Source organism: Medicago sativa, chromosome 1 (assembly GCF_051527215.1).
Source record: "Medicago sativa cultivar Bolivia chromosome 1, Bolivia_mono, whole genome shotgun sequence".
In the NCBI taxonomy this organism is placed as follows: Eukaryota; Viridiplantae; Streptophyta; class Magnoliopsida; order Fabales; family Fabaceae; genus Medicago; species Medicago sativa.
Window position 1 is genome coordinate 72,494,671 of NC_140749.1, and position 27,985 is coordinate 72,522,655.

Below are 27,985 nucleotides of genomic sequence, written 5' to 3' on the forward strand. Positions count from 1 at the left end.
TAGCTTCAACAAGTCTCATCACTCTCACAAATCATATGGTTAAAGAGAAATAATTTTGTGGGTATTATTTGAAAATTAGAGAATACTATTTTCTAATTTATTTGATCATCAAGTGTTAGCAATATTTACCTAAAAAAAATGCTATCAATATTAAAATTGAAGATAAAATCCCAATAGTAAAATTAAAGATTATTGTGTTGCTGGTTTGCATTCAATGATGAAATAATGCAGTTACTTCAGCAGGAGGGAAACTAGAGACAGGTAGAAATATCCCCTTAGCTATTTTTTTGTTGACAAAATCAAATAGTTAGTTCAATTATATCATATGATTATATGTGATATGATATATGATATATATGAATGGGTTATGTTACAAGCCACCTTCATAAAAAGTAGTGTGGTGTCTTTTATCAAGTCACACCTCAAGGTGTGATTTTCACTTTTTTAGTTATAACTTTGATAAAAGACACCTTCATAAAAAGTAGTTGGTGTCTTTTAACAAATGCTCATAGAGTAACTTGATAAAAGACACCTTCACAAAAGGTGTCTTCTATCATAACCCTATATGAATTATGATGATATATGATTGGGGGATTGAACAAGACGCGCGTGGAGGATGAGTGAGGTACTGGAATGGGAAAATGATATTTGATAAAATTAAAGAGAAATGTTATAGACATTTTATCTAGTGCTTACTTTCTTATTGCCTAAAATTCAAATAAATCTCACTATTTTATGAGGAACCTATTGTATTCTTTTTGTTTGGAAGAAGTTAAATTAGCTCAACCAAATTAATATCGAAGAGAATCGAATCTGAGACGTTGAGGAGGGGTACACTCTAAAGTCTCAAACCAACACGACAATGAGTTTTATCTAGTGTATTTTTAAAGTATTGTATCAAATAGATTTGATATAAAGAGAATGAGTACTAGAGAGTATTAAAAAGAGAGTGACTATGGTTTTTTTATTTTGATAAAATTAAAAAGTATATAAGAAAAAGAGGGGTTCCACTTTGGTGCCATAGTTGTGTGTCATTGGTGCCATCTCCACCACACACACACATTACACACACATCTCCACACCCATCAACACACATCAACGGCCAGGATTGCACAAATGACACCAATGACACCCAAGCAATGTCATGGAAGTATTTTTCGAAAAAGAGAAATAAATAATTTAGGTTGTCACTGGGCAATTCGAATCCTATGCAGTAGCTGATGGTCATGATGGTGTAATTAACGGCATCCATATGGCAGGACACGTGAAAACATGCAGAGGATGGGACCAATTAGTATTTATTTTAAGGATGGGAATCTTCACATGGTACAAAGGAATACAGTATGCTATAGTACAACTTCATCCCAGACCCCTCTCTCTTTTCCTCTCTTTCTTACTAGTTATTAGTTACGTTATGTTATGTAGTGATGAAACGATGGATGGACTCTCTTCTCTAATCTATTTAAGAGGTTATGATATTTCAATTTATTGATTCCACATGTTGGCCCTACTATTACATGTATTTTTTGGATCTAACATCACCAACAATAAGAATATTTCCCCCACCTTTCTGGATTTACTTTCCACTTTCTCATCCTTTGCATTTTTTAAGACTAGACTCTCTTCAATTCATCAATGTTATGATCTAAGTATTAACATTTTTTTTTTAAAATTTGTTTGCCTCTTTTCTTGTTAACTTGTTTATTATTTTTCTCTTTTAATCTCATTTTCGTCCATTAAGATTTGCACCTACCTATAGAGTATATTAGGAAAAATTCTACTCTCATATTAAAAAGAGATAATATATGAATAAAGAGTGATATCTATCGGTCTTTGTTGGTACAAAAAAAGCTCTACTCTTATATTAAAGACAAGTTAAATTCAATGTATAGAAAGGAAGAAAAAAAAACCTAATAGTACTATAGAGTATACGTGAATTAGCTAGGATAGAAATAAGTTTTAGAAAAGATGAACGAGAACCTTAAATATTTTTCACTAGCATATATAATTGAAGGTGATAAACTATAACGTTTAAGTTTTGATAAAAAAGTTATATACTTTCATCAAATCACAATCAATCTATAAAATAAAAATAGTTATGATTAAAATCAAACGGTTTTAATAATTTGATAATTACGATTTGTTGAAATCAAACGGTTTTAATAATTTGATAATTACGATTTGTTGGCATTGTAAAATATCTTTATACTAACCCTACACAAGAATTAAACTCTAAAATACATGGTTACAATATTATTGAAGTTCTACATGTGTGCGTGTGTATGTATGAGGGCTGAATTTAAGGTTAAAGATGGCTAAAAGGAAAGAAAAGAACAAGCTTTTGGTGTACGGGAGGAATGATGAGAGGGAAATAGGAAGAGGGTGGGGTAAGTGGTGTAAGTTGCAAGTATTAACCAGCTTGCAATGAGTTGTAGAAAGAGATATGTCATGCTCTTGTTGTTACAACTTACATGGACTCAATAATTTCTATTGTTACCTGCCAGTTTTCCTTTTACTCTTTTGAGTTTTGACCCACTTGACTCAAAAGCTGCAACTTGTACCAAAGTTCTACATTTCCTCTTTTTTATTTTTTATTTCTTTTTTACAATTAACTACACTTATGTTTTTTTTTTCTTAACTACAATCACTAATCAAGTCCATGAAAACACCACCTCACCGAGGGATACCACCAAACACCAATAAGAAAACAAATTACCAAAACCAAAGCCAACACCTAAATCAAAGCCAAACCCCAACACTTCCTCGTGAATGACCACAAAAACAAAAATCAATGGCCTGTTGACTACTGCTGCTAAGCAAACCGCTCAAAAAGACCATCACCCGATCAAAATCCTTGAAAACAGAACCTCATCTTCTCATCATCACAACCGAGCCCAATTAAACACTAAAAGTGACTTATTCCAACTCTTCTTCTGATTCTACCACCACTTGACTCCTGAGAAGACACCATAACAAGTCCAAAGACTTGAATCAAGAAACCGACTTCCGATCTCGAATCAAAAGTGATCGACCCAACAAACTCCAAAAATAAATCACTAAGACACCCCTTAACTCCCGATTTACCGTAGAAAACACCATAACCATCCCAAAGAATTTGGAACTAGATACTAAATCCCCGGAAACAAATCCCTAAGGCGGTCGACATGTGGAGCGGTAGCACAAACAGAATCAGATCGAAAAAAGGGCTCAACTAAAAAACATTCCAAAAACAAGACCAACCTAAAATCAAGCCACAAGCCAATTGAAAACTCAAAACCGGGACAAGCTAGTGTCATCGGAGATGGACCCATCTAAGATGACCATGAGCGATAGAGGAAGAAAAGCAGGAACCCCCCCCCCCCCCCCCCCTTCCAAAACAAAAATAACCCACACATTTCTCTTCATCATCGCCACAACCAAAACCTCACCACCACACAAAAAACTCCATTAACAATTAAGTGTCCTTCCGGCACCTTTAACCTTCTTCAACCATAGATTGGTTAAAAACCATACCCTTAATCACAATCCACTGACCTTCACCCTTAACCAAAATCCTCCATCTGAGTCTGAAACAGAGTAGATCCCACGCAGAAACACACCACTATGACCTGGAAACTCTAACCCATGAACACCAAATGTGAACCAGATCCGAGTCCCAATCTAGAAACCAAACAACCTCTCCACCTACCCATTATCCCACCAAAAAACATCGCTGGAAACTGAAGAAAACCACACTGCCATTTTTTGGTGAGGAGACATGACTCTCTGTGGCAGTGTTGTCGATAGGAACAAGCCTTAACAACACGTATGAAACTAGTTGATGGTACAAGAAGACATAAGTCGAGGAAAACCCATATCTAAAACACAACCCCATCGTCAGAAGCATCAATTGAAGAGTGTTTGAATGAGCATCAATGAGCAACATAAACATATATGAACCAAACATCGTACCCAACAAAGGCATATCTAAACTTGTAACCACCGTCAGAGACGGTGGTAGCTCCGACGAAAGAAAAACCCCATATGAGTTTTGATGGTGTCGTGGCCTTATGGTCAATCTCACCACCATAAATAGTGATTACATCATGACAAAACATTTTGGATTGAATGGGTATGAGGCGGCGAGACTTAGTGAGTGAGAGAGAGAGAGAGAGAGAGAGAGAGAGAGAGAGTTAGAGAGAAGAGATATCATATTATGTTACGTTTATGTTGGTGATAAATTTGGCCTGAAATTAAAACCTAAATCCCAAAAAGAAATGTGAGGCAGAATGAAAAGTGTGCAATAGATCAACTTGATAAATCGTGTTGAAAACCATGTGAAAGATATATAACACAACAATATTTTTCAGACAATGAAAGATATAAAGGATTAGTATCGAGATTACCTTCAAAGAGACAGATGTGACGTAATTTCAACTTCAGGAACCAAAATTGAGATCTTGAACAGAAACACGATTGCAGCAGATGAAAATTAAGGAAAAATCTGCAAAGAATTAAAAAAACTATTTTAAAACTTAAAACATCAATGAAAATATAAATCATCTCAACTACATAAACAATTGATAACAATGTATCTAATTCAAAATCAATGTCTATCTAAAATCAAGAAATAAAAAGTTATAAATAAAAAAATTTGTTAGAAAACAATTAAAACCTACAAATTCTTACATCTGAGCTTTAAGAACATAACTGAGCTGCCTTGTAAATCAACTTCAAAGCCATCTCGAAAAAATGATGCAGAACGTTTTGTTTCAAGACAAAGATGGATACAAAACCTAAATCCCCAAATTGAACAAAAAATAGTTAATTTAACTTAACAAATCAGCTTAAAAGGAATCGAAACAAAAAAAAAATTGATTATAACATACAAAGGAAAAGTAGTCGTTTCCTTCGAAAAGTAGCATTCAATCTATTGAAGATTCGATGTGAATGGAGCAAAATGGGATGCGATTAAAAAGAACAAAAAGGTGATTCTAGAACTTGAAACGGTGTATCTTACAACACACACCTCAGAATCGTGCATCACACCTTGGAAGCGTGCATCACACAAAATGAAAACATAAATTATCATAAATGTAAATGTGCCAATACTCAAAGGGTCATGTTAACATGTGTCCTAAGGACACATGTTAAAGATTCCATAAATGGTAAATATTTATTACAAAACATTAATTTTCAACTTTTAAGATAATAAATTGACACAATTTCCTAGACATAATTTCCACTTTGGGTTCCTTAACATGTGTTTTAAGGACACATGTTAACATTTCCTATATTCAAATAACAAAACATATTTTAAGAATATGTAAGTTATAAACATATTTATGACAAAGATAATGGATTACACGTATCCGATTTTCGTTGATGTCACGTTATGTTAGGTTAAGTACACGCATTTCTTCAAAGGCAACCTTCAGTTAGCCTATGAAATATGTAATGTTTTATTATAATTAGATATTTCTTGTTTTAGAATTCGAAAATACCTTGAAAATATTACCATTGAAGATATTATTGGGTTGAGTCATAACCAAGCCACTCTCCTTAAGACGTTTCATGGCACTGCTCAAAGTTGCGCAAGATAAACTATTACTTGTGCCGTCTCCAAGATTAAACAACTTAGTTCATTGTTGCAATTTACCATTGCACTGTAGAAAATCGTTCGAGAATTACATCTTCAAATATGACTATTATGGCCACTCAAATATTGTACATATACCACTTAAAACTGAAAAGGATAGAAGAAGTGAGAAGAAAAGAACAACACGTTACCATAAGTCAAATGGTGAATAGAAGAAAAATGGATAACTCAGAAGCCTTGTCCGTAAACTGAATAAACTATGTGATCTCTCCATTTATAGAGGGAATTCATAATTGATTTGTGAGAAACTTAGGGACCAAGGATAACAAGGATCAAATCAAGTAACAAAAACAGTTCAACAAACCTTGGGGAGAAAGTTGAAGCACATAGATAAGACCAGAAGAAAACAATTAGTTGGATAAATATGCAGATAAATATAGAAAACCAAAAACATACTCCCTCCGGTCTCAATCATAAGCAAAAGTCAACTTTTTAAATTCATTTAATAACTAATGTATTTGGTCTTTATTATAGTCCAGATACATTAATTATTGAATGAATCTAAAAAGTGAACCTTTGCTTATAATTAAGACCGGAGGGAATAGTCTACTGCAAGAAATCCAAAACAAAAATACAAAACCACATGAAAATTAGTACATCCAAGTAAGACAAAAACCAACAAAATTCCACAAATAGTATTTAGAATCCTCAAAATTACTCTTCCACTTCCAAACTTCAAGATATATATCTATATTATATGTCTATACCATACAACAATTTAGGCTGGTTTTTTCACTTTCCAATTTTACACTTCATTAAAAGTATTTTATTTACTATTTTATCCTTTTTTTAATATTATTTGAATTATTAATTAAAAAATAGTTAATTCCCATTAAGATAGAAGCAACCTCGCTACAGTAGAAACAATATTATCTATAACAATATATAAATAAAATTTGAGATTTTGGATTATATTATATATTATTCCAATTATACCCTTAAACAATATTTTTTTATCATATTGTTTATGTCATTGAAAAAGATAAATTTTTATATTATATTTGTTATATGGTTATTGTAATTTAAAAAGATAAGCATGTTGTTACAATTTTAAATTAAAAACATATATACATATAATTTTAATCAAAATCTAACTAATTTCACAAAAAAAAAATATTGTTCATAATTTATACATGTTAGCGCAATAAAAAGAACAGAGAGAAATGCACGGAGTACCCGTCTAAACGCTAGTATATATAGAGGGGGTGTATTAAGTGGGATGACTTTATATTGTGCGAGATGAGAGGCGTCAATCATGACCCTTGAATTAATCGGTATCGTCGTATTTAATTATAATGACCGCATCATAATGGTTTCGTACAACCCTCATATCCTTCCCATCTCCTTCTATGTCTTTTCGTTTTGTTTAATCAATATAAATAAATAGTTAATCCCCTTTTGCAATATATATTATCAAGCTGACACATTAACCAAATGAGTCGAACTATGTATGACTCATGAGTCATGAACAAAGAACAACAAGTTAGTTTTGAAATTGAATTTCGAACTATGTTCGAGTTGGCTCAATTCGTAAGAGACTTAAAGATCAATTTTCAAAGCCAAATCAAATCGATATTTGCTCTCCACCCAGCACAAATCACTCGCACCCTGCAGCCATTCCATTTTTACCCCTGCGCAAGTTAAGTCACGCTGTGCACCTTAACATGCACAAGTTGTGATTTATGCGTGACTTAACATGCGTTGCGCAAGTTAACTTGCGCAGCGTTAGTTAAGTCATTTATCAGCAACACAGAAACACATTTCTCCAACTTCTCTACTTCGAAAATTTTCCCCCCATATCCGATTTTCATCATTCTTGCACCATTCAAAGCCAATTTCTCCCACAGGGCATACAGTCTGAGTGGAGCATGCTGGAGCAGATGCCGACACCGCGGAGGAGGAGTAGGAGTCCACGGGATGGACCAGCATGACTTGGCTTTTATGTTTTATGACTTGTGTAGTTTTATTTTTTGTTTGACATTTTGTTGGATTTCGTTGTACTCCGATTACACTTACGCTTTTTAGCGTTTTTATGACCTTATCCGTTATGTTATTCGCTTATTTTATCCCGTTATTTTTCGTAATATAATTATGAGTTGATGTTGATTGAATGTATTATTGAATGAATGATGAAAATTCTGTTCTTGAATGAATGTATGAAAGAGTGATTGGAAAAACAGGGAGAAAAGAGGTTTCCAACTCTGCTGGTTGTATGCACAGACTGTGCGTGAGTTAACTCACGTAGTGCTTAATGTGTACGCAAGTTAACTCACGGAGTGTTTAACACTTGCGTTACTTAAGTTGCGCAACGCATGTTAACTAACGCATATATTTACACTTGCGTTAGTTAACATGCGCAAGGGTAAATATGGAACGGCTGCATGGTGGGAGCAAAACGTGCTGGGTGGAGAGCAAAATTCAATCAAATCCTTACAATTGAACCCATGAGTGCTAACAAGACCAAGTACAAAAGCCTTTCGTTTTAGTTATATATAAAAGCCCATTTTATAGACCAGTTTTAAAAATTGCTTTTTACACTTCAAAAAATGCTTAACCGCATCTAAAAAAAGACCAAAATATCTCTAACGACGGTTAAGTGTCGTTCACTCCTTAAAAAAAAAAAAAAGCGTCGACCTCTCCTAAATTATATATTAAAGAACGAACAGACAGTTAACTGCTGTTGGAGATGTTAAAGATCTTTTTATATATGGGAGAACAAATTTGTGGTTGAGATAAGCAATCATCAACAATTTTTAGTTCAAATTTCTGTTCACATCATGTACCCAAGAAGATTCTTCAAAAAAAAAATCATGTACCCAAGAAGAGAATCACAAGATTCTCAATATAGCAGCGGAATGAAGAAAAAAAACTAGTAATAGAACCGTTCAGTGCATAAGGAGACATTTGAAGTTATATATTTAAATTGAGATAATAAAAAAATAGTTTTTCATAAAAAATAAAATAATTAAATAGTCAAAAAATATATATTATTAATTAATAATGACAAATAACACTTGAATGTAAATAAGTGGCAAATGTGATGTACTAAAGGAGATGGATCGAACCTAAGGTCTTAAGTTTGATTTTTTTTCGGTGTCATTTTTGTGAGTTAGGACATACCGAACTTTACTCTGCCTTAAAAGGGCCTTTGTTAAGTATTATGATAATCTAAAGTTCGATTATACGTAATGTTTGATCAATAATTATTCTTTTAATAACTCATTTGGGTTGGCCTAAATGGTATTAGTTTGGGAAGTGGGAGTGTACTCCTCTTCAATATTTTAGGTTTGATTCCCCCGATATCAATATAGATGGGCTAATTTAACTTTTTAAACAAAAAAATTATTGTTTTAGGAACAAATTTAACTATGTGAATAATTTGGCTCATTAGTACATAGACAGATAATAATGCAGATGAAAAAGAAAAGCATAAATCTCGAATGATAACCAATTTCATATGTCATCAGGCAATTTTTTTTATCAACAACCACATGCAATACACACACACACTAAAAAATACCTTAATGTAATGTTAGAAAGACTTGAAATAATCAATAATAGACTATTATATATGCTATCTACTACAAACTTAGCTTCTACTCCCTCCGTTCCTTTTTAAGTGTCATTTTTGGAGAAATTTTTTGTTCCTATTTAACTGTCACTTTCAAAGTTCAATGCAACAATAAATGTTGTTTTACCAACATTGCCCTTAGTTATTTATTGTGGAGAGAGAAATATATGAAATAAGATATTAAATGACTAAGGCTATTATAGTAAAAGTATAGATTATTGTATAAGAAAAAGTAACATTTATTGAGTGTCTTGGTTTGTGTAAAATGTTAAAAAGTGACACTTAAAAAGGAACGGAGGTAGTATTTTGTTTCTCAATTTAGTGACTCTTTGATATTAGAGTGTGTCTGTCAGAATCACCGTGATCCACCATGATTTTCTATAAGTTGTGTAGCTTATAGAAAATCATAGTGGATCACGGTGATTGTGTCATACCCCTATGATACCAAAAATAAAGGATATTTCAATTGTGGCTATAAAGTCATGATAAGGCGAAACAACCTATCATACAAAAAGTAAATTCCATTTTTTGAGTCGCAATCCAACTTGAGAGAATCGAAGATAGACATATAAAATTGATAGAGAGGATAGGACAATGCGATGCACAAAGACAAGATAGGAGAAAAAATTCAATCGAGAGAAACTAAAGGTAGTTCACATTCGCTTAATAGTTGGAAAGATGAGGGTTTGTAACTTGCTCAGTTTTTGGTGATTTTTTATTTAGGATAATAGTCACTTTGATCTCTGAATGTGTAATGAGTAATCATATAATAGTCCCTCAATGTATCAAAATTTCATCATAGTCCCTGATTATGCACTTTGTTAGTCAAAATAATCTCTGGTGCTAAAATAATCTCTCGATGTTCACAATAACTTTTTTCATACAAAGACTAAAATAACAATAAGTAAGTACTTATAAGGACTGATATGACAATAACTAAGTATATTAAAAGACTATTATGATAATATTAATGAAGTATTTTAACATCAGAGATTATTTTGACTAACAAATTGTATAACTATTTTAAAAATTTTATACATTAAGATACTATTATGACTACTCATTATATATTTAAAGGCCAAAATGACTATAAACTTTTTTTATTCTAACTATGAATAGTTTCATCATCTCAATTCTAAGTTTTTTTAAATTTTTTTTTGGGATAGATCGCAACTAATCTCATTCTACTAAAAGCTCCACCCTATATGCTTTACATACCCTACGATATGAATAGTTTCATCATCTCAATTCTAAGTTTTTTAAAATTTGATCGCAACTAATCTCATTCTACTAAAAGCTCCACCCTATATGCTTTACATACCCTACGACACTCTTTACTATCGATTAAAATTTATATAAATCCTACCTAATTTATATGAGACAAAAACTTGTTGATCAAGTCAATAAGTATTTGGTCAAAATAGTCTAAAACCCTTGATCGTTGTTAAAACCCTACTACATAGAAATAAAACACAACATTCTCTGCAGTTTCTGAAACCATCGTTTTTGACGGCTATGGCTGATTCTTCAACAAACCCAAAAGATCACCAAAACACACGTCTCTACCATCCCTACCAACACCTCAACAACGTCCCCATTGACAAACTCTACAACCTCCCCACCTCACCGGAACCTCTCTTCCCCATCCAAAAGCACCGTTCATGGGGAGAAAATCTTCAATACTACACCGGCACCGGTTATCTCTCCGGAGCGATCATCGGTGGAGCCAGAGGAACCGTTCAAGGGTTAAGGGAGGCAGAGGCAGGTGAATCTGTTAAGCTTCGGGTTAACCGTGTTCTTAACTCCGGTGGTCAGGGTGGTCGGAGACTTGGAAACTCGCTTGGTGTTTTGGGGTTGATCTTTGCTGGATTGGAGAGTGGGATGACCTACTATAGGGATACAGATGATTTGGTTAATAGCGCGGTTGCCGGACTTGGTACAGGAGCGATTTATAAGGCTTCCTCAGGTCCAAGATCGGCTGCTATTGCTGGTGCTGTTGGTGGGATTGCGGTGGCTGTGGCGGTTGCTGGGAAGCAAGCTTTGAAACGATACGTTCCGATATAAGTTTAGGTTAAAGTTGGTGGTTTGTAATTGCAATGTTTCTTTTTTCAGTTTCAGTGCATGTTTGGATTGACGATTAGATGATAAAAATCATGGTTGCACCCGTGATTCTAGCTATGTAGCCGTCAATCTAAACATGCACTTAGTTGTTGTCAGAGTTTGCTATTGTAAGCCCTCTCCATAAATTTGACGAAATTCCAGTGGCATTTTGATTTTCTTGAAGTTTTTGGAGTGCAACTTTAGCTAAAAGTCACGATGTCAATCTAAACATGCACTTAGTTGTTGTCACAATTTGCGTTTGTAAACTCTCTCCATAAATTCATGTATTTTAATTGAAGCACAAATGTGACAGTGTATTTAAATTGCTATTAGTGTAAAACAGAACAAGCTACCAATTTTAATTGAAGCACAAATGTGACAGTGTATTTAAATTGCTATTAGTGTAAAACAGAACAAGCTACCCACACTTGTTGATGTTGCAGGGATTTCATTCTAATCAGCATAAAGAATGATCAAGTTTAATAATAATAATAATAAATGAATATGTTCACTTCACAAATAATATAATTAACAGAAACGAATAGTGCTTAAGAATATGGTTTTGAGATATCTATCTAATAAACCATATTCTCAAAAGAATAATCCTATAGTCACATACGGGACTTCTACTTTTTTTACATTGACAGGAATAACAATCAGTTGTCAAGAAACGTTATCAAAGAATATATAACCTACACTATTGATGTTGTACATGAATTCAACAATAGCTATATATATTTATGTGCAGTGGTAGAAAGCTTAGTCTTACTCCATGCTGAAATGAAGCTGTGATCATTAAGGACTTGGTTAGGTTTCAACACGAACACGGGTTCTGATAGGCTTTAGCTTAATTCCTAAACTCTCTTGGGAGAGGAGTTCTGGTGCCACGATTGCATGGCGAGAAGGGCTTACTGGACTTGTTGAACCGTTGCTTGATGAGGAAGCAAAATGTGGTTGTCTGTGGAAGCCAAACCCCATTAAAAAGCGCTCAATTGGTACGATCATGGAAATTGGATGCTCTTCTGTTACCAGTGAGCCACAAGCTTGAACCTGACCAAGTATGTGTTGTAAAACAATCATGTTGCTATTTGAGTATCTTGTGGAATTTCATTTTTAATGAATATGGACTATAATATTACATACCTCAACAAGTGCGCAGATTTTGCTGTCTATTTTTTCACTCATGTAGATAGATTCAGCATGAAATGGACTACTATCTCCTGCAAATATTAGTGTCTTGCATTGCAAGTTCTTTAGTCCCTCACTTAGGTCGTGCCTTCTGCAAGCAGTTCAGCATTTTGGTAATTAATCATGGAAACAATTGATAAGTTACTCATGTTTTTAATTTTCCAGCATTTTAAAGTAATTATCCTACTTGGCAGTATTCATTCGCTCTCTTTTTACATTTCATGCCATATTAGTCCACACCCAAAATCCAACAAGTTCATAGCCACAAGCTAGAGTTTGGTTCATCCATAAAACAAAAATCATCTATGTGCAATAGTAACTATAACAAGTGTAGATTTTTTTTTAAAAGAAGACAGAACAGTATGTAAGTTAACATCAAATGATAAACCATTGTGATTTCTGAAGGAGTTTTTCAAGCTAAAAACATTGTGATTTCTACAATTTTGGAACAGATTAAATTAACTTCGAGGAATTGGTTCATAAGAGGAGGCATTTGTTTAAGTGCTGTCATATATTGGCACAGTGTATTAGTGAGGAATAAGATAGGGAGGATGAAACATTTATACAGAGGTATGTTGTGAGACGGAATTTGCTGAAGTTTGAATTCTTTCTATGCATTAAATCTTGATTTTGAGGATGACATATCTGGTGTGTTGACTATGTGTGGAATTTTGTTGCTTGCAATCTAAAAAGATGCAATTGTAATGGAGATTTCTTGAGAAGCCAAGTCTGTTGCAGCAGTAGCATGCAATAGTTTTGGTGTAGAATTTGGTGGATATTGCACTAGAGTGTGCAAGGATGCATCATAGGTTTTCTATGCCATCATTGAAGGTGGGAATTTTCCACAAGTTGGAATACCTCATCTTAAGATTTGGTGGCTGATTGGAGTGTATTTGTGAGCTTGACTCCGGCCTGGTTATGCTAGTTATATATTAAAGTTTGGTTTGGAAGGTTTCAGTCAAATTTGTTGTTCTTTGGAGTTGTTTAGAAAGGTGACGTGATGTTAAGTTCGTAGCCTCTTTTCCTGCAAAATTCTGCAGATATTGGCAGTGATGATTGGGTGCTAGCTTTGATCTCTTGTCTAAGTGCTTTAAGCTAGTTTGGTGCTAAATTTTCTTTGATGCACTGTTTTTTCTTTAAGCAAACGTTGGTTGTAAGCTGTTGCAATTTCTCGCACTCACTGTGCTTGATTATTTTTAATGTAAGTCGTTTTTGCCTTTACAAAAACAAAAAATATCAAATGTCTCGAGAATATTTAGGTTATCATCAATAATAACAGGTTTTAGGCAGTTACACCGTTGTTGTGTGAAATGGCTCAGATGAATTTTCAAAGCTTGAGGGAGGAGTAGAGGAGCCGAGAAAACAAAACAAAAACAATGCGAAGTTTCTTGAAAACATCATAACTTACGCATTAACTGCTTGAAGAAAACGCATGACATTCAAACTTTGCCTTTCATCCAGAAGCTGTAATTATAGATCAGAAAAGAGGATCCATTAGTCATAATTGTACACTATATGTCTATATGTATCAGTTGTTACCAAAATATAGTTATACATACTCTTCGGCAAGTTTGTATTACATCTGATTCTGCTCCCTGGATACTGCATCTAAGCTCCTATTCAAAGTTGAAGAGAAGTAAAGTCACCTCCATAAATGATTCTATCTACATAATGCCTGTTGAAGAATGAGAAGAATACCTTACTGAAGTAACGCTGCAAGAGGCATTCCTTCAGTAAACCGCACATACCATAGAAATACAACAAGTTCATCAAGACCTGCATGAATGTAGAAAACCTGTAAACATTCTGCTTCAAGAGGATGAATATTCTTCTTATTCTTTTCAGATTGCTTTGATGTATACGAAGAGTGTGTTTAGAATCACAGGCGTTTATAATGCGGTAAACTAAACAGTGTAGCTTCGAGCTGTACTCAAACACATGATAAATAGGTTTGCATCCGTGTCAGACTATGCATTATTATTTTCCATAATCTGGTTGTTGCAATAGATAAACATATGATAAAAGCATGAAAGTGGGGAGGAAACCTTGTTGTAAATCCATTCAGTCCATGAAGGTCCTTTACAAATTGGTGAAACAAGAATCAATCCAAGCACTCGTTCTTTGTATTTCATCTGTCAAATGACGAAAAATTAACACGATGGTTTACTATACTAGATTGTTGTAACTAATAAAATTATAGCTCACAGTTGCTAACTTACAGCAAATAGTGTGAGGATGTAAGCACCAGCTGTTACTCCCAAGCACATAACCTCTCTTAACCTGATTTAAGACATTTTTGTATGAAGGTTAAGATCCTAATCAAAGTAAGAGTATCAAAAGAGTTCTATTTCATTAATCTAAAAATATATATTCAATTTAGAAAGAGATATTATGTACTCATTTTTCCTTGGTTCAATTTATCTAAAAAAGCACAAACAATCTATTTACTTGTTACTATGTAGCATCGGTGAATAGGAAGTGCTATGCGTACCCGAAATAATCAAGCACTTCTGCAATCTGATCAGCTAGGTCATCCACACAAAGCAGTGGTTCATCTGAAGAAATCACATCAGCTCCTAACTGCAATATCTCTTAAACAAACGAGAAAAGAGTTTATTATACTTTAGGATTGGAGAGTGCTCATGAACTTAAATATGTGAATCATAGGTTATCTATTTCTTTATTCTTTATGGAAGTTCAAATTCCTCAACCCTCTATAGAAAGAAAAGGGACATAGAATAGGCCTATGTCTGCAGACATTAGACATGATTCACTTCAATTTAGGGCTTGTTTGGATCAACGTACGTATTTGAGCTTATTTACTGGCATAAACACTTTAGAGACTGTTTGTGTGAGAGCTTATGAAAGTAGTTTATAATAAACCTATAGCCTGTTTTCAGCTTATTTCCATAAGCTCTCTAGGATAGTTTATGAAAACAGTTTGATCTATCATTTGTTATAGAAATAACTTATATGATAAACACTTACAAGTATAACCACTTAATTGAGTTGTTTATTCAAACAGGACCTCAATCCTTTTCACGGTGTAAACTGGAAAAACGCAATTCATTTCATCAACTTACACTCTCTAACCTTCTCCAAGTAAAACATTGATATGAACTCAATGAAATTGAAGCTCTTCCATTAGCTACTAGCCTAGACTATTAACTACACTAACTGATACCATTGAGGCTGTTTGTGAGAGCTTATGAAGACAGTTTATGACATATCCATCCATAGCCTGTTTTCGACTTATTTCCATTATGTTTCTAGGATAGTTTATGAAAGCAGGAAGGTTAGTAAACTAATACTAGGAAGAATGGCGACACCGACCTCATGCCCAGGAGCATCAATGTGATAAATGCAGAAGTTATGAAGCATCAAAGAAGCTGCTTCTGGACAGAACAACAAACCCTGGAAACAAGACACATCTGCAAAAAAAAAAAAAAAAAAAAAAAAAAAAAAAAAAACAGTTGCTCTTATTAATATAATAGTCAAAGATTTCAAAAATCATAACCAATAAATATGTTTGTAATAGCAAAATCTGGTGTTGACATTCATATTCTGATTCAACATAAAAAGCAAAGCAATATGAATAATAAGTAAGACTGATTACAATTAAGAGCCACATCTGGGTAAGTTATCAAAGCAGGTTTATCTTGATCTCCACAAATAAGCACTGAAACAGAACCTTTGCTTGTTTTCACTATACATTCCTGCAAACCTCCAAACAAAAACATAAATGATTATTAGTCAAACAACATTATTAAGCTGAATAATTTTTTCTGAGTTAAAAAAGTTTGATTACCTTTCCTCCCAAAGGTATCAAATCAATGTCAATGGAGACAGAGTCAGTTGAATTTCTCATTATGCAGTTACAGTCAACACAGCTTATTAGAGAAGCAAAACTGAATCTTCTTATTTTCTTTCTCTCTTTCTTCTTTAGTTCTTACTCTTCTTGTCCCTTATTTTATGTAACTTGGTGTTACCGTCACAACCTTCACAACACGAGTGAATCTGATTGTGAATGTGAATGGCCACAGTAAATGTAAGTACTAAGGTACAACATTTTACAGTAACTATTTGTCGTATGTGGTCAGTGACCGTTGGAAAGGGTTAAAAACTCCATTGAAATTTTTACCTTTTATATGTTTACGTAATTTCTTTGTATATTTTTTCTACTTCTATAAAAAGATTACGTAATTTTATTCATTGTTATAGTACTATGTATGTATGAAAAAATAACGTGAGAAAAATAATTGAAATTCTGTTTTAGGATTTTGTTGAGGTTAGAGCTGGCAAAGGATGGGCTTGAAAGAAAAGACAGCGATTACATTAGCGGTGGCACATGTATGAGTATGAGGCATATCATAGTCATAAATGAAATGTAAAACGATGGGTTGTATTGTAATTTTGGACTGGTATTATTATCCAGCTGTAAGACACCTGGAATTTTATTATTAGACAATTATCCTCCACTAAACTATCAATATGATCACATATGCCAGCTATTTATTTATCTCTCCTGGACCCACTTAAAGAAAAGGGAATGTATGTATTTTTTGTTGACAAAGGTATACCAAGGGGGCATGTATAGTTGGGAATTAGTAATCACTACATTTTTCACACAAGTATATAACTTGTACTTGTTTTGTGTTTCATTTCAATAAAATTGCCTTTGCTATTCCAAAAAAAAATGTAATCACTACATTTTTTTTAGTAATCACTACTATTTTTAGTTTTTACACATAGTAATTAATATTTTAGGAGTTTGTACTCACATGAGACTAATATCTTTTGCTCTTCATGTGATGATGATAATAAGCAAGGTGGGGTTGTTTCTTTTGAATATTAGGAGGTCGATGTTTGAAGTGAAATTATTTGGAGGGGATGTAAATTGAGATCCATGTTTTATCGAAGAGATGTGTATGAAGAGAGTTTCAAGAGCTGTTGAGTTAATGCATCTTCTTTCACAACTAAGGGGTCTTAAGAGTGAATTTCTTCTGCTTCGATCATGCATCTGTATCGCCTAACTGTTTTTCTGGTCTAGGGACATGCCAATCGTTTCACATGGGGGAGGCGACTATGTTGTTTGATAAAGAGTTTCAACGGACAGTTGAATACAATGTGGTTGGTGGAGGCCATTTCTTTGGGACCTTCAACACAGGGTGGCTTCTTTACCCATTAAAGTTGGAGGGTAGGGTTTGTACTCAACAGTAGAAGCTTCCTCGTATGCTTTTGTGGCTTCTAGTGCCCAATCTTAGATGCTGGAAGATCATATATGGAGAGACACTGAGATAAGTGGTATGACCCTGATTTCAACCGTGCTTTTGATGGTCTTTGTGGTACGATTTCAGATTTTAACTTTAGTAGTTTTACTAGCAAGGATAATGTCCCTCCTAAAGCACAACATGTTTTGGCGAGTGCCCTTTTTAGTAAAGTAAAAGTGTTTATGATACGAAAATGAAGTTTGACATGACTACAAGACAGAAAACAGTTTTTTGTAGTTTGCATGCATGACATGCTCAAGATTTTCTTCTAGTGATCGATGTTGATGGGTCACATCAACATATGTCACCAATTGAGTATCATATTATCCTCTGATATCACGTCATGGTTCTCTTACTTTCTATTGATGAGATATACCCTGTTTGCAGTAGGGCGCTCCTGGATACCTTTGGGGAGCACACAAATCATTATAAGGAGCTTTTTGACTTCAAATACAAGTGTAACTTATATTTAGATGGGCGAGAGCATATGTGAAACAGGGGACATCTAAGAATTTATTGGCCGACCCACAAGTAGGAAGATCGACACTTAAGTCGGCATGTGTTCTGGTGTACATGTGGGTAGGAGGGAAACGTGTAGGTGTGGACTTGACTTGGGTCTCCATGCTTATAGGATTAGAGACCATGGTTTTAACTGTGGGACATGCAACCCTCAAAGCCGCTAGCAAAGTGGTCCAACATGAGAAAACATGTTCTAACAATCAACATGATTTTATACCATGACGTTGTCACCTAGGTCTATGGACATTGTACTTAACATGATTGGTTTTGCCATCCTTAAAGAATTAGTGACACAAATTGTTGTCCGCTTCCCTTCTATTTATGTATAAATTATAACATCTCTACTCCATATATAATATTTTATTTAAAACTGGTTTAAGATAGTAGAAAGTGGTATTTTATAAAATGGTTTTGCCAACGAGTGTTCCCGGACACTCTTTAAGCATTCTAAATTAAGCAACTATTTCTTAAAAAAGTTAAATATTTCGATTTCCAATGTATTTAATGCACACATTTTCATAATATCCAATAAAATAGTGAATGTTAGAGAGAGTGTTGCTAGCATTCCTCTTACCACTTAAGGTCCTTAATAAGTGTCCTAAAGTACCATTGTGACACTCGTTAGTATATTCCTTAATAAAAATATGTTTGTTTTATCTCGGAGAAAAAACCACCCTACATAGGTGATTTAAGACCAATTTTGTAATATGGTTTACAATATATAATATTGTTACAAAAGCTAAAGTGAATCGTTTGAAATTAACCTTAATTGCTGAAAAGTTTCAAAGTGTTTTTGATACCTTTCATTACATGAGGAGAAAAATAACCGGAAAAACAGGTTTTGTGGGCATAAAGTTAGACATGTTAAAGACTTATGACCGTATTGAATGATATTTTCTTTAGACATTTCTAACTATTATGATTTTTTTTAATCATTGGATATCTTTGATTATGAATTGTGTTTATACCCGCTCTTTCTTAGGTTTTTTGAATGGTGATAATCCTTTTCACATCAAAGAGGAATGAGACAAAGAAATCCAATATTCATGTATCCTCTTATTTTGTGTGTGCTGAGGTGTTTTCAGATATGCTCACTTGAGTTATGATGCAAAGCTCTCTTCATGGTATTCAGATAGCTACGGGGCTCCAAATTTGTCTAACTTGTTTTTTCAGATGATATTCTTATTTTATGCAAAAACCATTCAATGTGATGTTGATTCCATTCGATATGTTTTTTCAAATGATATTCTTAAAAAACAAAGCTCTCTACCATGATGTTTCTAGGTTCTAGCCAACTTGCTAATCTTGACAAGTTTGGGACCTCTTTTAGCATAAATGTTCCTACAAATTGAAAAATTGATTTTAAAAAATGAATTCCCTTTAAGGCCATTGCGACTCAATAGAAATACTTAGGGCTTGGAAGATTAAAATAATAGGTATTTGATTTTGTTTAAGATTGAATTTTCCCATTATTTAGCTGTTTATTTATTTTGGCTTATCAATAAAATTGTGATTTATCAAGTTAGATATGTTGTCTTTTCACTATCTTTTTGGATAGATAGACGAAATGACAATAGTAATTGAAAATACACACAAATGAAGGAGCTGGGGTTCGAACCTCGATCACGACGTCAGACTTAACAATTTTAGAATTTTTGTTAGTTTAGTTAGGACTTATACATGTCTTTTCACTATTCTTATTTTCCGACCATGAATCACCCGTGATTGGAAGGTGAAGCCGAATAAAAAGGAAAATGAAAAAGAAGGGCTATATGTTACTCCCTCCGTTCAAATAAGTGTCACAAAATTTGTGTCTATAAGATGTTTCATTTCCCCTAAAAAATATCCTCTAGTCACCACCATATGTTTTTTGACCTTGATGTTAAAGTTGTACATGTTTTATCTTTTTGGTTACGTTAAATTAAGTTGTACATGTGAAACTAGCGACATGCATGGTGATTGAATGGTGTGTTTCCGGGAAAGGAACTGAACATGGCCTTTATTTACCCGGTGATTACGGCCTCTGATTACAGTACAGTACATCTCATAAGCTTAATCAAAGTATAATAATCTTAATAAATTAATTAAATATATTCCGTTTGTCCCACAATAGTGGCACATTGGTAGGTGACGACGAATTTTGTAAGTCTGTAATTTTTTAACAAAGCTAGAAAAATTAGGAAATTAATGACTCTTATTTCCTTGAAATGATTAAAAGTGTGTCCAATTATATTGATCATTTTGGTAATTGGATGCTGAGAGATACTACTCACTTGCTCTTGTGTTTTCGTGATTGCTGTGGAGTTGGTTGCTCTTGATATGTGTATGATATGATAGTATCTATTACATTTGGATTCGATGAATCAAGTCGAACAAAACTAATGATTATGACCATAAAAAAAAACCTTGAGAAACATGACACAGTGCCATATTCAAGCTACGGTCTATGACTTCAACTTTTACAAAGCTTCATCAACCTAGTATAGATTCTAAGAGGGTGAAAAACACGTAGCATCAGAAAGTTTGAGTGTTGTCAGCAGATCACAGAGCAAACAATATCATGGCCAAACTGCAATGTGAGTGGCTAATTTTCCTAAATTTTGAACTTGCTTTAAATTTTATTTGGGAACTACTTTGATCAGAACTCGGATGTTATTAAGAAAGATAGAGAATTTTATGGCGACAGTGGATCTGAAGGAAGAATGTTTCTTGAATGGCAGCTTTTTTCCAGAATAGATGTCAGAGATGATGCTTGATGGTGGAGTACTTATAATCACTTTGACGTTCAAATCAGTATATGATTAGGAGATCGGTTTAGAACGAGTTATACCTTGATAGATGATAATATAAGACTTATTTAACCTGAAGAGTGTTATTGAGTATGGGGATCTCGGATGACATATGCCTTCATGAAATGAGTAGGATGCTCAACAATACTAAACTCTGGACCATAGTTTATTTCTGATTTAGTGGATCAAACAATCACTAAGGTAACAATAATGCATGTACACATAAGAGATTGACAGAGTAAACTCAATAATAGAGATGTGAAGATTTCACCCTAGTATTAACATATATTGGACACACAATTGACAACTTTAAAAGCAAGGCAAATCCAGGAAGACAAAGTGATAAACAAAACTCCAAGAGCATAAAGGATGTACCATTATATATCATATTAACTTTGACTTGACAGAGTCTCCAAAGTCCACAAATATGATTTGTCAAGTTCACAAAGAGAAATGTATAAAAAAGTAAAGAGAAAGGGGCATGCATGGATATCATGATATACTAAGAATTGGGAACAGGCAAACATTTATGCCAATACAATTTTTGCACACATATTCCTTCTTACCTTTTATACAAAATAAATTGTTTCACCTTATTTTATCTTTCGTTATAGAAATAGTTTATACGCAAGCACTTATATGATTAAAATTTATGTTGTAAGCGCTTAATTAAATTGTTTATGCAGTCAATACTACAGAAAATCCATTTTATGGGATATAGAAGCTAGAATCTGTACTGAAAGCAGATACTTTAACATATTGCTATCTCACAATGCTATTATTTAGTTACACAGCAGCTATGAAAAGGATGATACAGCATTAATAAATAACTTAATGGCAGAAGTACAATTTGATACTGTGTTTGAATAATCCAAGGTTTCTTAACTCTTACATATGCGATTGCTATCTGAATTTGCAGCTGTACATCTTACAAGAAATGACCATTGTCAGCAACAATCATTGCTTATACCTGTGGCATGATTTGTATGACAGAATCATTAAACAGACAAGCTGCAGGATTTAAGGAAGTAAATTATTAGATTTGGCTGTTAAAGAGAATAAAAGATCTGCAAGTAGTAATAAAATAGATAGAGCAGTAGGGCATTATATGAAGGAGTCATGTACCAGATATCATAAATAGACGACACTATCTTATCAGTTTAGTTAGAACAAAGATTTGGCAAGGACACCAAAAGCCATGTCACTCATCATAATTCATATGGTAGCCAAATGATATTGCACCTCTTAGCACCTAATATAATTAAGAATTTAATTGTTATGCATTTTCTGATAAATTATTATTTACGCATGCATCCAATCACATCTCTTCGTTATGCCGCCACTTTGCTAAGTTCTTAAAGTATCTCGCAATTATCTATGTGGTATGATGTGATTGAATGCATATGTAAATTTTACACTAACAGTGCCTTTCAATTAAACCTTAAGGGAAGGAATCACAGAAGGTGAATTCATTAAGGGAAGGAATCATCATATCCATACCCCATGCAGGCACATAAAACAAGTAGTGAATGAAGATTGATCCCTCACCTTGATGATAATTTCACTTTTTTAGGTCCCTAAAACAGAGAAAAGACTCTAATAATTTTTAAAATAAGAAGGAAAGCAAAGTGTGATATTCATTGTTCTCTTTCTCTCTCACAACCTTTCTCTTTAATCTCAGCTGCACTCTGTTTATTATTTTGATTCCAACTTTTTTTTTTTATGTATCTTGACTATCTTCTACCCTATTGGACGTTACTGGTTTGCACTTTGCAGTAACTACATTAATATTTGATAAGTTGTATTTTCAATACAAAAAGATTAAAGTATATGACAATATGAAGCAGCAGCACTTGAACAACACAGATCATCATAAAATTAACACTTGAAGATAAATATACATCAAATTGGGGGAGAAAAATTCTAAGATCTATTCAAATGCACAGATAAATTAAGGGTATGAATATAAAGGATTAAACAGTACAAACAAAAGTTCTCATCTTTAATCAAGTGTAATTCTTCAGTCACAGCTTTCACGACTCATTAACGATTCTGTTAGTACTCAATTGGATGATGCCGGAATCCCGCAACTCTATTCATTCTTCCAAGCATACAAAACATGTGAGAAACCAACACCTTGTTGCTGCAATTTGGTCTCAGAAAACCTCTGAGAGAAAGACCACTGCAAAACATTTGCATCAGAAACAGGTTGAGCATCCCAAATTTTATCTTGAGAGAAACATGTTCTAAACATGAAAACAGCATTTCCAAAAGATGTACCAAAAAGCCAATTATAAACATCCCAATAAACCTCAATTTCAAGACCATCCACAAGTATGGTATGATTTCCTCTAAACTTCCACTTCAACCTCTTCACCTGCATCACAGTTTTGCTATCGATCCGAACTATAAGACAAGGATCACTTGCAACAGAAGTATCACACTCAATAACAAGATCATGAATTTTACCATTGTCACAAAACACAACCTTGTTACCAAAAAACTTCTTACCAAAAACATGTTCTTTCTTAGCAACAAAAACAGCATTCAAAGGTAAAGGAACTGCATTAGATTTCTTAAAAGCCTCTTTTCTTAAATCACCAAGAAGAAGAACCATTTGTTTATCAACTACTACTCCTACAAAAAAACCCTCCAATGGTTCAGGTCCAACACCAAATCTAGCTGAAGAAAGATCCCAATACACATCAATCTTACAACTATAAGCTTCTAAACTCTTGCAACCCTTTCTCTTAGAAAACACCCAAGGTTTTATATCAACTTTACATAAACACTGATTTGAAGCATCATCGATTCCAACACTAAAACCTTGACCCATCAAACTCTTACTCCATGTAATAGTAATCAAGCAAGATCTACCTCTAATTGAACACTGGTAAACACAAATAACCAGATTCTGAGCTGTTTTGCTTGAGCTTGAAGATGATGATGATGAATCTGCTACCTGAACTGCATTTTCACCAAAACAAGATGGAAAATCCTTCATTCTTTTTTCTTTCAAAATTCAAACTTTTTGAAAGAACGAAGAAAATAAAAGAAAAGGGTCACCAAAAAAAGTGGTATCTGAGGAGAATATAGAATTTGCAGAGAAATGAAAAAAACAGAGGTTAACATGAATGGATGAGAGTACAATTCAAGACATCTGAGAAAGTGTTAAAGAGATTACAACCCCACATAGGAATGAATCTGTTGTGAGATAGAGAGAAGAGGAGCGTGGAAAGTTAAAGACAAATTTGAAGGAATGTTGAGAGTAAAACAAGGTTACAGAGAAGCAGACAAAAAAGTGTTACTTGTTTCACTGTCAATGACTCTGTTTTTCTCATGACAAATCTCAAAATTTAATTTTTTTTAATAAAAAGTGTATGATTCTAATACTATTATAATCAAATGATCAAACTTAAGAGATTAATTATTAATGATTTTCATCAAAAACGAATTATTCGATAAAACTCGAAATTGATTTCGGATGAATATACTTAATTAGATTTTACTTATGTTTTGATCCAACTCAGTAAGAATCTCTTCTTATGAGAAACTAATGGGTTAATGCTAAAAATATATTATTATATTATATAATATGTTTAATATGATGATGATGATGTGTTTGTGGGGAGAGGTAAAATGAGATGGTGACAGCTTATGAAAAGAGAAAGGAGACAATATGGAAGAAAATGGGAACTGGGTATGATGCTGTAAAGGCTGATTTGTGAGGGTTACTCAACACTGATTAAAGGTAATGTAAGGGCTAAAAAAAAGCATCTTTTTTTATTTCTATTCTATGATTCTATGATATTGCTATGTCATAATGTGACAAGCACTCATCAACAAACTACAGAAAAGAAAAGACTACAGTAATGTAGTAAATATATAAATAAATATTGTATATACATAAAAATGGAAAAATGGAGGGTCAATAAATGGAAAATTGAAGGGTTAATAAATGTAAATTCCCTTATTTTGCATGTATTTAAAAAGAAGGAGTGGAGGTCAGAGAATTCAGGAACGGTTCCTAGGAAGTGGAACCCACAAAAGTCGTGTAAAAATGCAAGCACGTTCTCCATCTCATGCCTTGCCTAACCTACCTCACAAGGTTAGAATAACTATGTCTTGCTAAATTAGGACAGAGTAGCAAACCATCATTTTGTTCTCCGGATATAAAATGTGACCTAATCTTATTCGAGCAGCTAATTTAAACACAAACCATAATTCAGATCAAGATTCGCCACATTGTGGAAGACTATCTCTTTCCACTAGATTTATCGTCTGTTGAAAAAACAAACTCATTTTAATCAAGATTAATTTTACAAACATCAATTCAAATCATAAATAAACACAAAGGGTGTGTTTGATTTGCTAAACAATATGTAGTGGACAGAACAACACAACATTAGGCAGAACAACACAAATTTTTATGATATTGAATAAAGTCGTATGATATTATGAGAACAAGACTTGGTCATTCTTCTCATTTATAGAGTAATTCATCAACATTATATAATTTCCTTTAAGAAACGTCTTCCTTGGACGTTGAGAGTTATAGTTGTTGGCATAATACAGTCCATCTTTCAATTGTACAACTAATCGTGTGAAGGATATAGATAATTCTAGACCGTATTGTACAATCAAAGGGTTGACAGAGAATTTCTTTCTTATAGTTTTTTATGATTCTTGTAGTTTATTTTTAAGCCTGTACTAGATGCATTGATTCATCAAAGAATGTTGATCAACTAAGTAATTCCAACATGCTAAGTATAAGAAGCACATAATTAGAGGATGTGTAATTTTGAGTTAGACCATAAGATTAGAGAGTGGGCTTTTAAGTGTTGGGTGATTCTCTTTGGCTAGAGGCTATAACTACATAGTCTTCAGATGTAGAGTCTTCACTGGCTTGACATTCAACTTATTGATTTTAAAGTGAGTGTTGAGGTCGTGTTCGGCATATCACCATACCTAATGGTTAAAAGCTAAAAAAAAAATCATTTAAGTTTAACCAAGTATATTCCATGCTCATTTCATTTTTTTTTTTTTTTTTGTGGCATTTAACAATTTCCTTTGCTTTTATGGGGTCCATCCATCTTCTATCTCTTTTTTTTTCTTTTCAAAAGCCGTTGCCACAAAAGTTTAGATCATGTAAACTCATTTGCAAGCCTCTAATGTCTCATTGCAAAAGACCTGAAAGAAAGTCCAGAAGGAATTAATTAGTACTCGACATTCTGGATTTGTCCACATATATCAAGTACTTTTCCATTTAAGCTTGAGGTGGTAGTTCAAATTTATTTAGAGATATTCTTACAATGATTATTATTGTCACTTTAATAAATAAAATAAAAAACCCCTTCCCCCAAAAAAATTTCAAGAAAAAAGTTCTTTTGCATTCTATCTTGCTTCTTTTTACTAAAGCTACTGATACCTTTCATCATAAATAGATTATCTATCCATATACATAGGACTAATTAAATGAAATATACAGGATGGATTTAAGGTAAAAGTTAGAGGTTACTATCACTTTCGACTATTAAATTATCTTGTTTTTGTTTTTACTTAATTCACGTGATATTTACCCAGTTGAAGACAAAATGATAAACATTGAAGGGTGAGAATTTCAGCAACAACAATAAAAGACAACATAGAATGGTGAGACAAGGCAAAATTAATGCATACGGTGAATGAATATTTCAAAGAAGAAATCATTGAATTGCTACCATTTTGGTTGATAGTTCTGTTGGTCAAAGTGGGAGAAGATTTCGGGTAGTTAGCAAAATTTAATCAAATCTAAAGGAACAATAGACATGGAAAATTTTGTAAAAAAAAAAAAAGACATGGAAAATATATTCTTTCCCTTGATAAGTATATATTATTAAGTGAAGAGGTTTTGGAATTGATCAAATTAAAACTTGTTATTTTTTAGTATGTTCAATCAAATATTTGTTTGAGAAGTTGGACATGTTCTTCTCTTGTCATTGCTAATTCAATTGGACTCATTCTATGATGAGTGCGACTTTTGTTGGATTAACATCTTCATTTGATCAAATTAAAACTTGTTATTTTTTAGTATGTTCAATCAAATATTTGTTTGAGAAGTTGGACATGTTCTTCTCTTGTCATTGCTAATTCAATTGGACTCATTCTATGATGAGTGCGACTTTTGTTGGATTAACATCTTCATTATTAGATGAGAGTGATTTTTTTGATTATCTGCACATGAGTAATGTTAGAGACACTCTTTTTTCAACACTCTCTTTGACACTCACTCTCTTATTGGATGAAACTAGTGTATATCAGTATATCCCACCACTTTAAGTGAAACACGTTTTCAATGTGTGAGACTCACCTTGATTTAAAACAATAATGAAATGAATGTTTGGGAGAGTGTTGTTAGTACTACTCATTTGCACATTGCTTGAGCAGTCTCTAAAATATCGGTAGATAATTTATGGAAAAAAGAAAGAAAGAAATGAATGAATTGCACGCTAAGGACTATATTATTTGTTTTCTTTGAATAGAAAGAAATATAAAGGATTTAACGAAATAATGAATATATAGAGAAAGTGTTGGAACAACGACTAGAAATAATAGAATGCTAGTAAATCTCAAGACTGAACACGATCGTTTGTTTACATAGTTCGTCCAAGTGTGCTTATATTCGCAACTACATAGCATGAGTAGTATTGTATATTACTTGAGTGATTAGGGTTTATGGTGTTACAAGTCATATATATAATGTTACTGTCGAAATTACAACAATACTTCGCCTCACTCACTCTTTTGTGCCTATGAGCCATACTTAACAAGAATGAAAAAAAAAGTGGGTTTATGGTGTTACAAGTCATATATATAATATTTGTCTAATATTTTATTTTTTTTAACGGCATTTACTTCTCTAATTCTTTTT

The 27,985-nt window shown here is 33.3% G+C and overlaps 3 protein-coding genes and 1 long non-coding RNA gene across 5 annotated transcripts; 1 reads left to right on the forward strand and 3 right to left on the reverse strand.

The window, feature by feature from the left end:
• Nucleotides 1-3,394: 3,394 nt before the first annotated feature.
• On the reverse strand, nucleotides 3,395-5,048 carry LOC146957127 (uncharacterized). The gene is made up of 3 exons (XR_015022283.1): nucleotides 4,869-5,048; nucleotides 4,669-4,775; nucleotides 3,395-4,483 (listed from the first exon to the last, which is right to left on the reverse strand). It is a non-coding gene; the product is annotated as an uncharacterized LOC146957127 (long non-coding RNA).
• A 5,591-nt stretch (nucleotides 5,049-10,639) lies between these two features.
• TIM23-3 (translocase inner membrane subunit 23-3) lies at nucleotides 10,640-11,492 on the forward strand. Its single transcript, XM_085734444.1, has one exon. It carries the CDS (start codon nucleotides 10,725-10,727, stop codon nucleotides 11,271-11,273), a length of 549 nt encoding a protein of 182 aa, XP_085590570.1. The 5' UTR covers nucleotides 10,640-10,724; the 3' UTR covers nucleotides 11,274-11,492.
• Nucleotides 11,493-11,765: 273 nt separating this feature from the next.
• Nucleotides 11,766-16,441, reverse strand: LOC146957129 (protein NDL2-like). Of its 2 annotated transcripts, none has more exons than XM_085734434.1 (11): nucleotides 16,306-16,441; nucleotides 16,114-16,213; nucleotides 15,831-15,928; nucleotides 14,989-15,077; nucleotides 14,717-14,777; nucleotides 14,543-14,629; nucleotides 14,196-14,273; nucleotides 14,057-14,113; nucleotides 13,906-13,961; nucleotides 12,453-12,588; nucleotides 11,766-12,359 (listed from the first exon to the last, which is right to left on the reverse strand). In XM_085734434.1, the coding sequence occupies exons 1-11, from the start codon at nucleotides 16,363-16,365 to the stop codon at nucleotides 12,117-12,119; spliced, it is 1,065 nt and encodes a 354-aa protein (XP_085590560.1). In that variant the 5' UTR covers nucleotides 16,366-16,441; the 3' UTR covers nucleotides 11,766-12,116. The 2 variants fall into 2 exon arrangements, with proteins under 2 accessions (XP_085590560.1, XP_085590554.1); XM_085734428.1 differs by having other exon boundaries at nucleotides 14,989-15,086.
• A 6,487-nt stretch (nucleotides 16,442-22,928) lies between these two features.
• Nucleotides 22,929-24,789, reverse strand: LOC146957130 (uncharacterized). The gene has a single exon (XM_085734453.1). It carries the CDS (start codon nucleotides 24,077-24,079, stop codon nucleotides 23,168-23,170), a length of 912 nt encoding a protein of 303 aa, XP_085590579.1. The 5' UTR covers nucleotides 24,080-24,789; the 3' UTR covers nucleotides 22,929-23,167.
• Between the last annotated feature and the right edge of the window lie 3,196 nt (nucleotides 24,790-27,985).

Coding starts and splice junctions, on each gene's coding strand:
- TIM23-3 (XM_085734444.1), top strand. CDS start 10,725: ATGGCTGATTCTTCAACAAACCCAAAAGATCACCAAAACACACGTCTC.
- LOC146957129 (XM_085734428.1), bottom strand. CDS start 16,365: ATGAGAAATTCAACTGACTCTGTCTCCATTGACATTGATTTGATACCT. Junction 15,087..15,830: donor TTGATGCTCCTGGGCATGAG/GTCGGTGTCGCC, acceptor TTTGTTTAAGAG/ATATTGCAGTTAGGAGCTGA. Junction 14,778..14,988: donor GAAGTGCTTGATTATTTCGG/GTACGCATAGCA, acceptor GTCTTAAATCAG/GTTAAGAGAGGTTATGTGCT.
- LOC146957130 (XM_085734453.1), bottom strand. CDS start 24,079: ATGAAGGATTTTCCATCTTGTTTTGGTGAAAATGCAGTTCAGGTAGCA.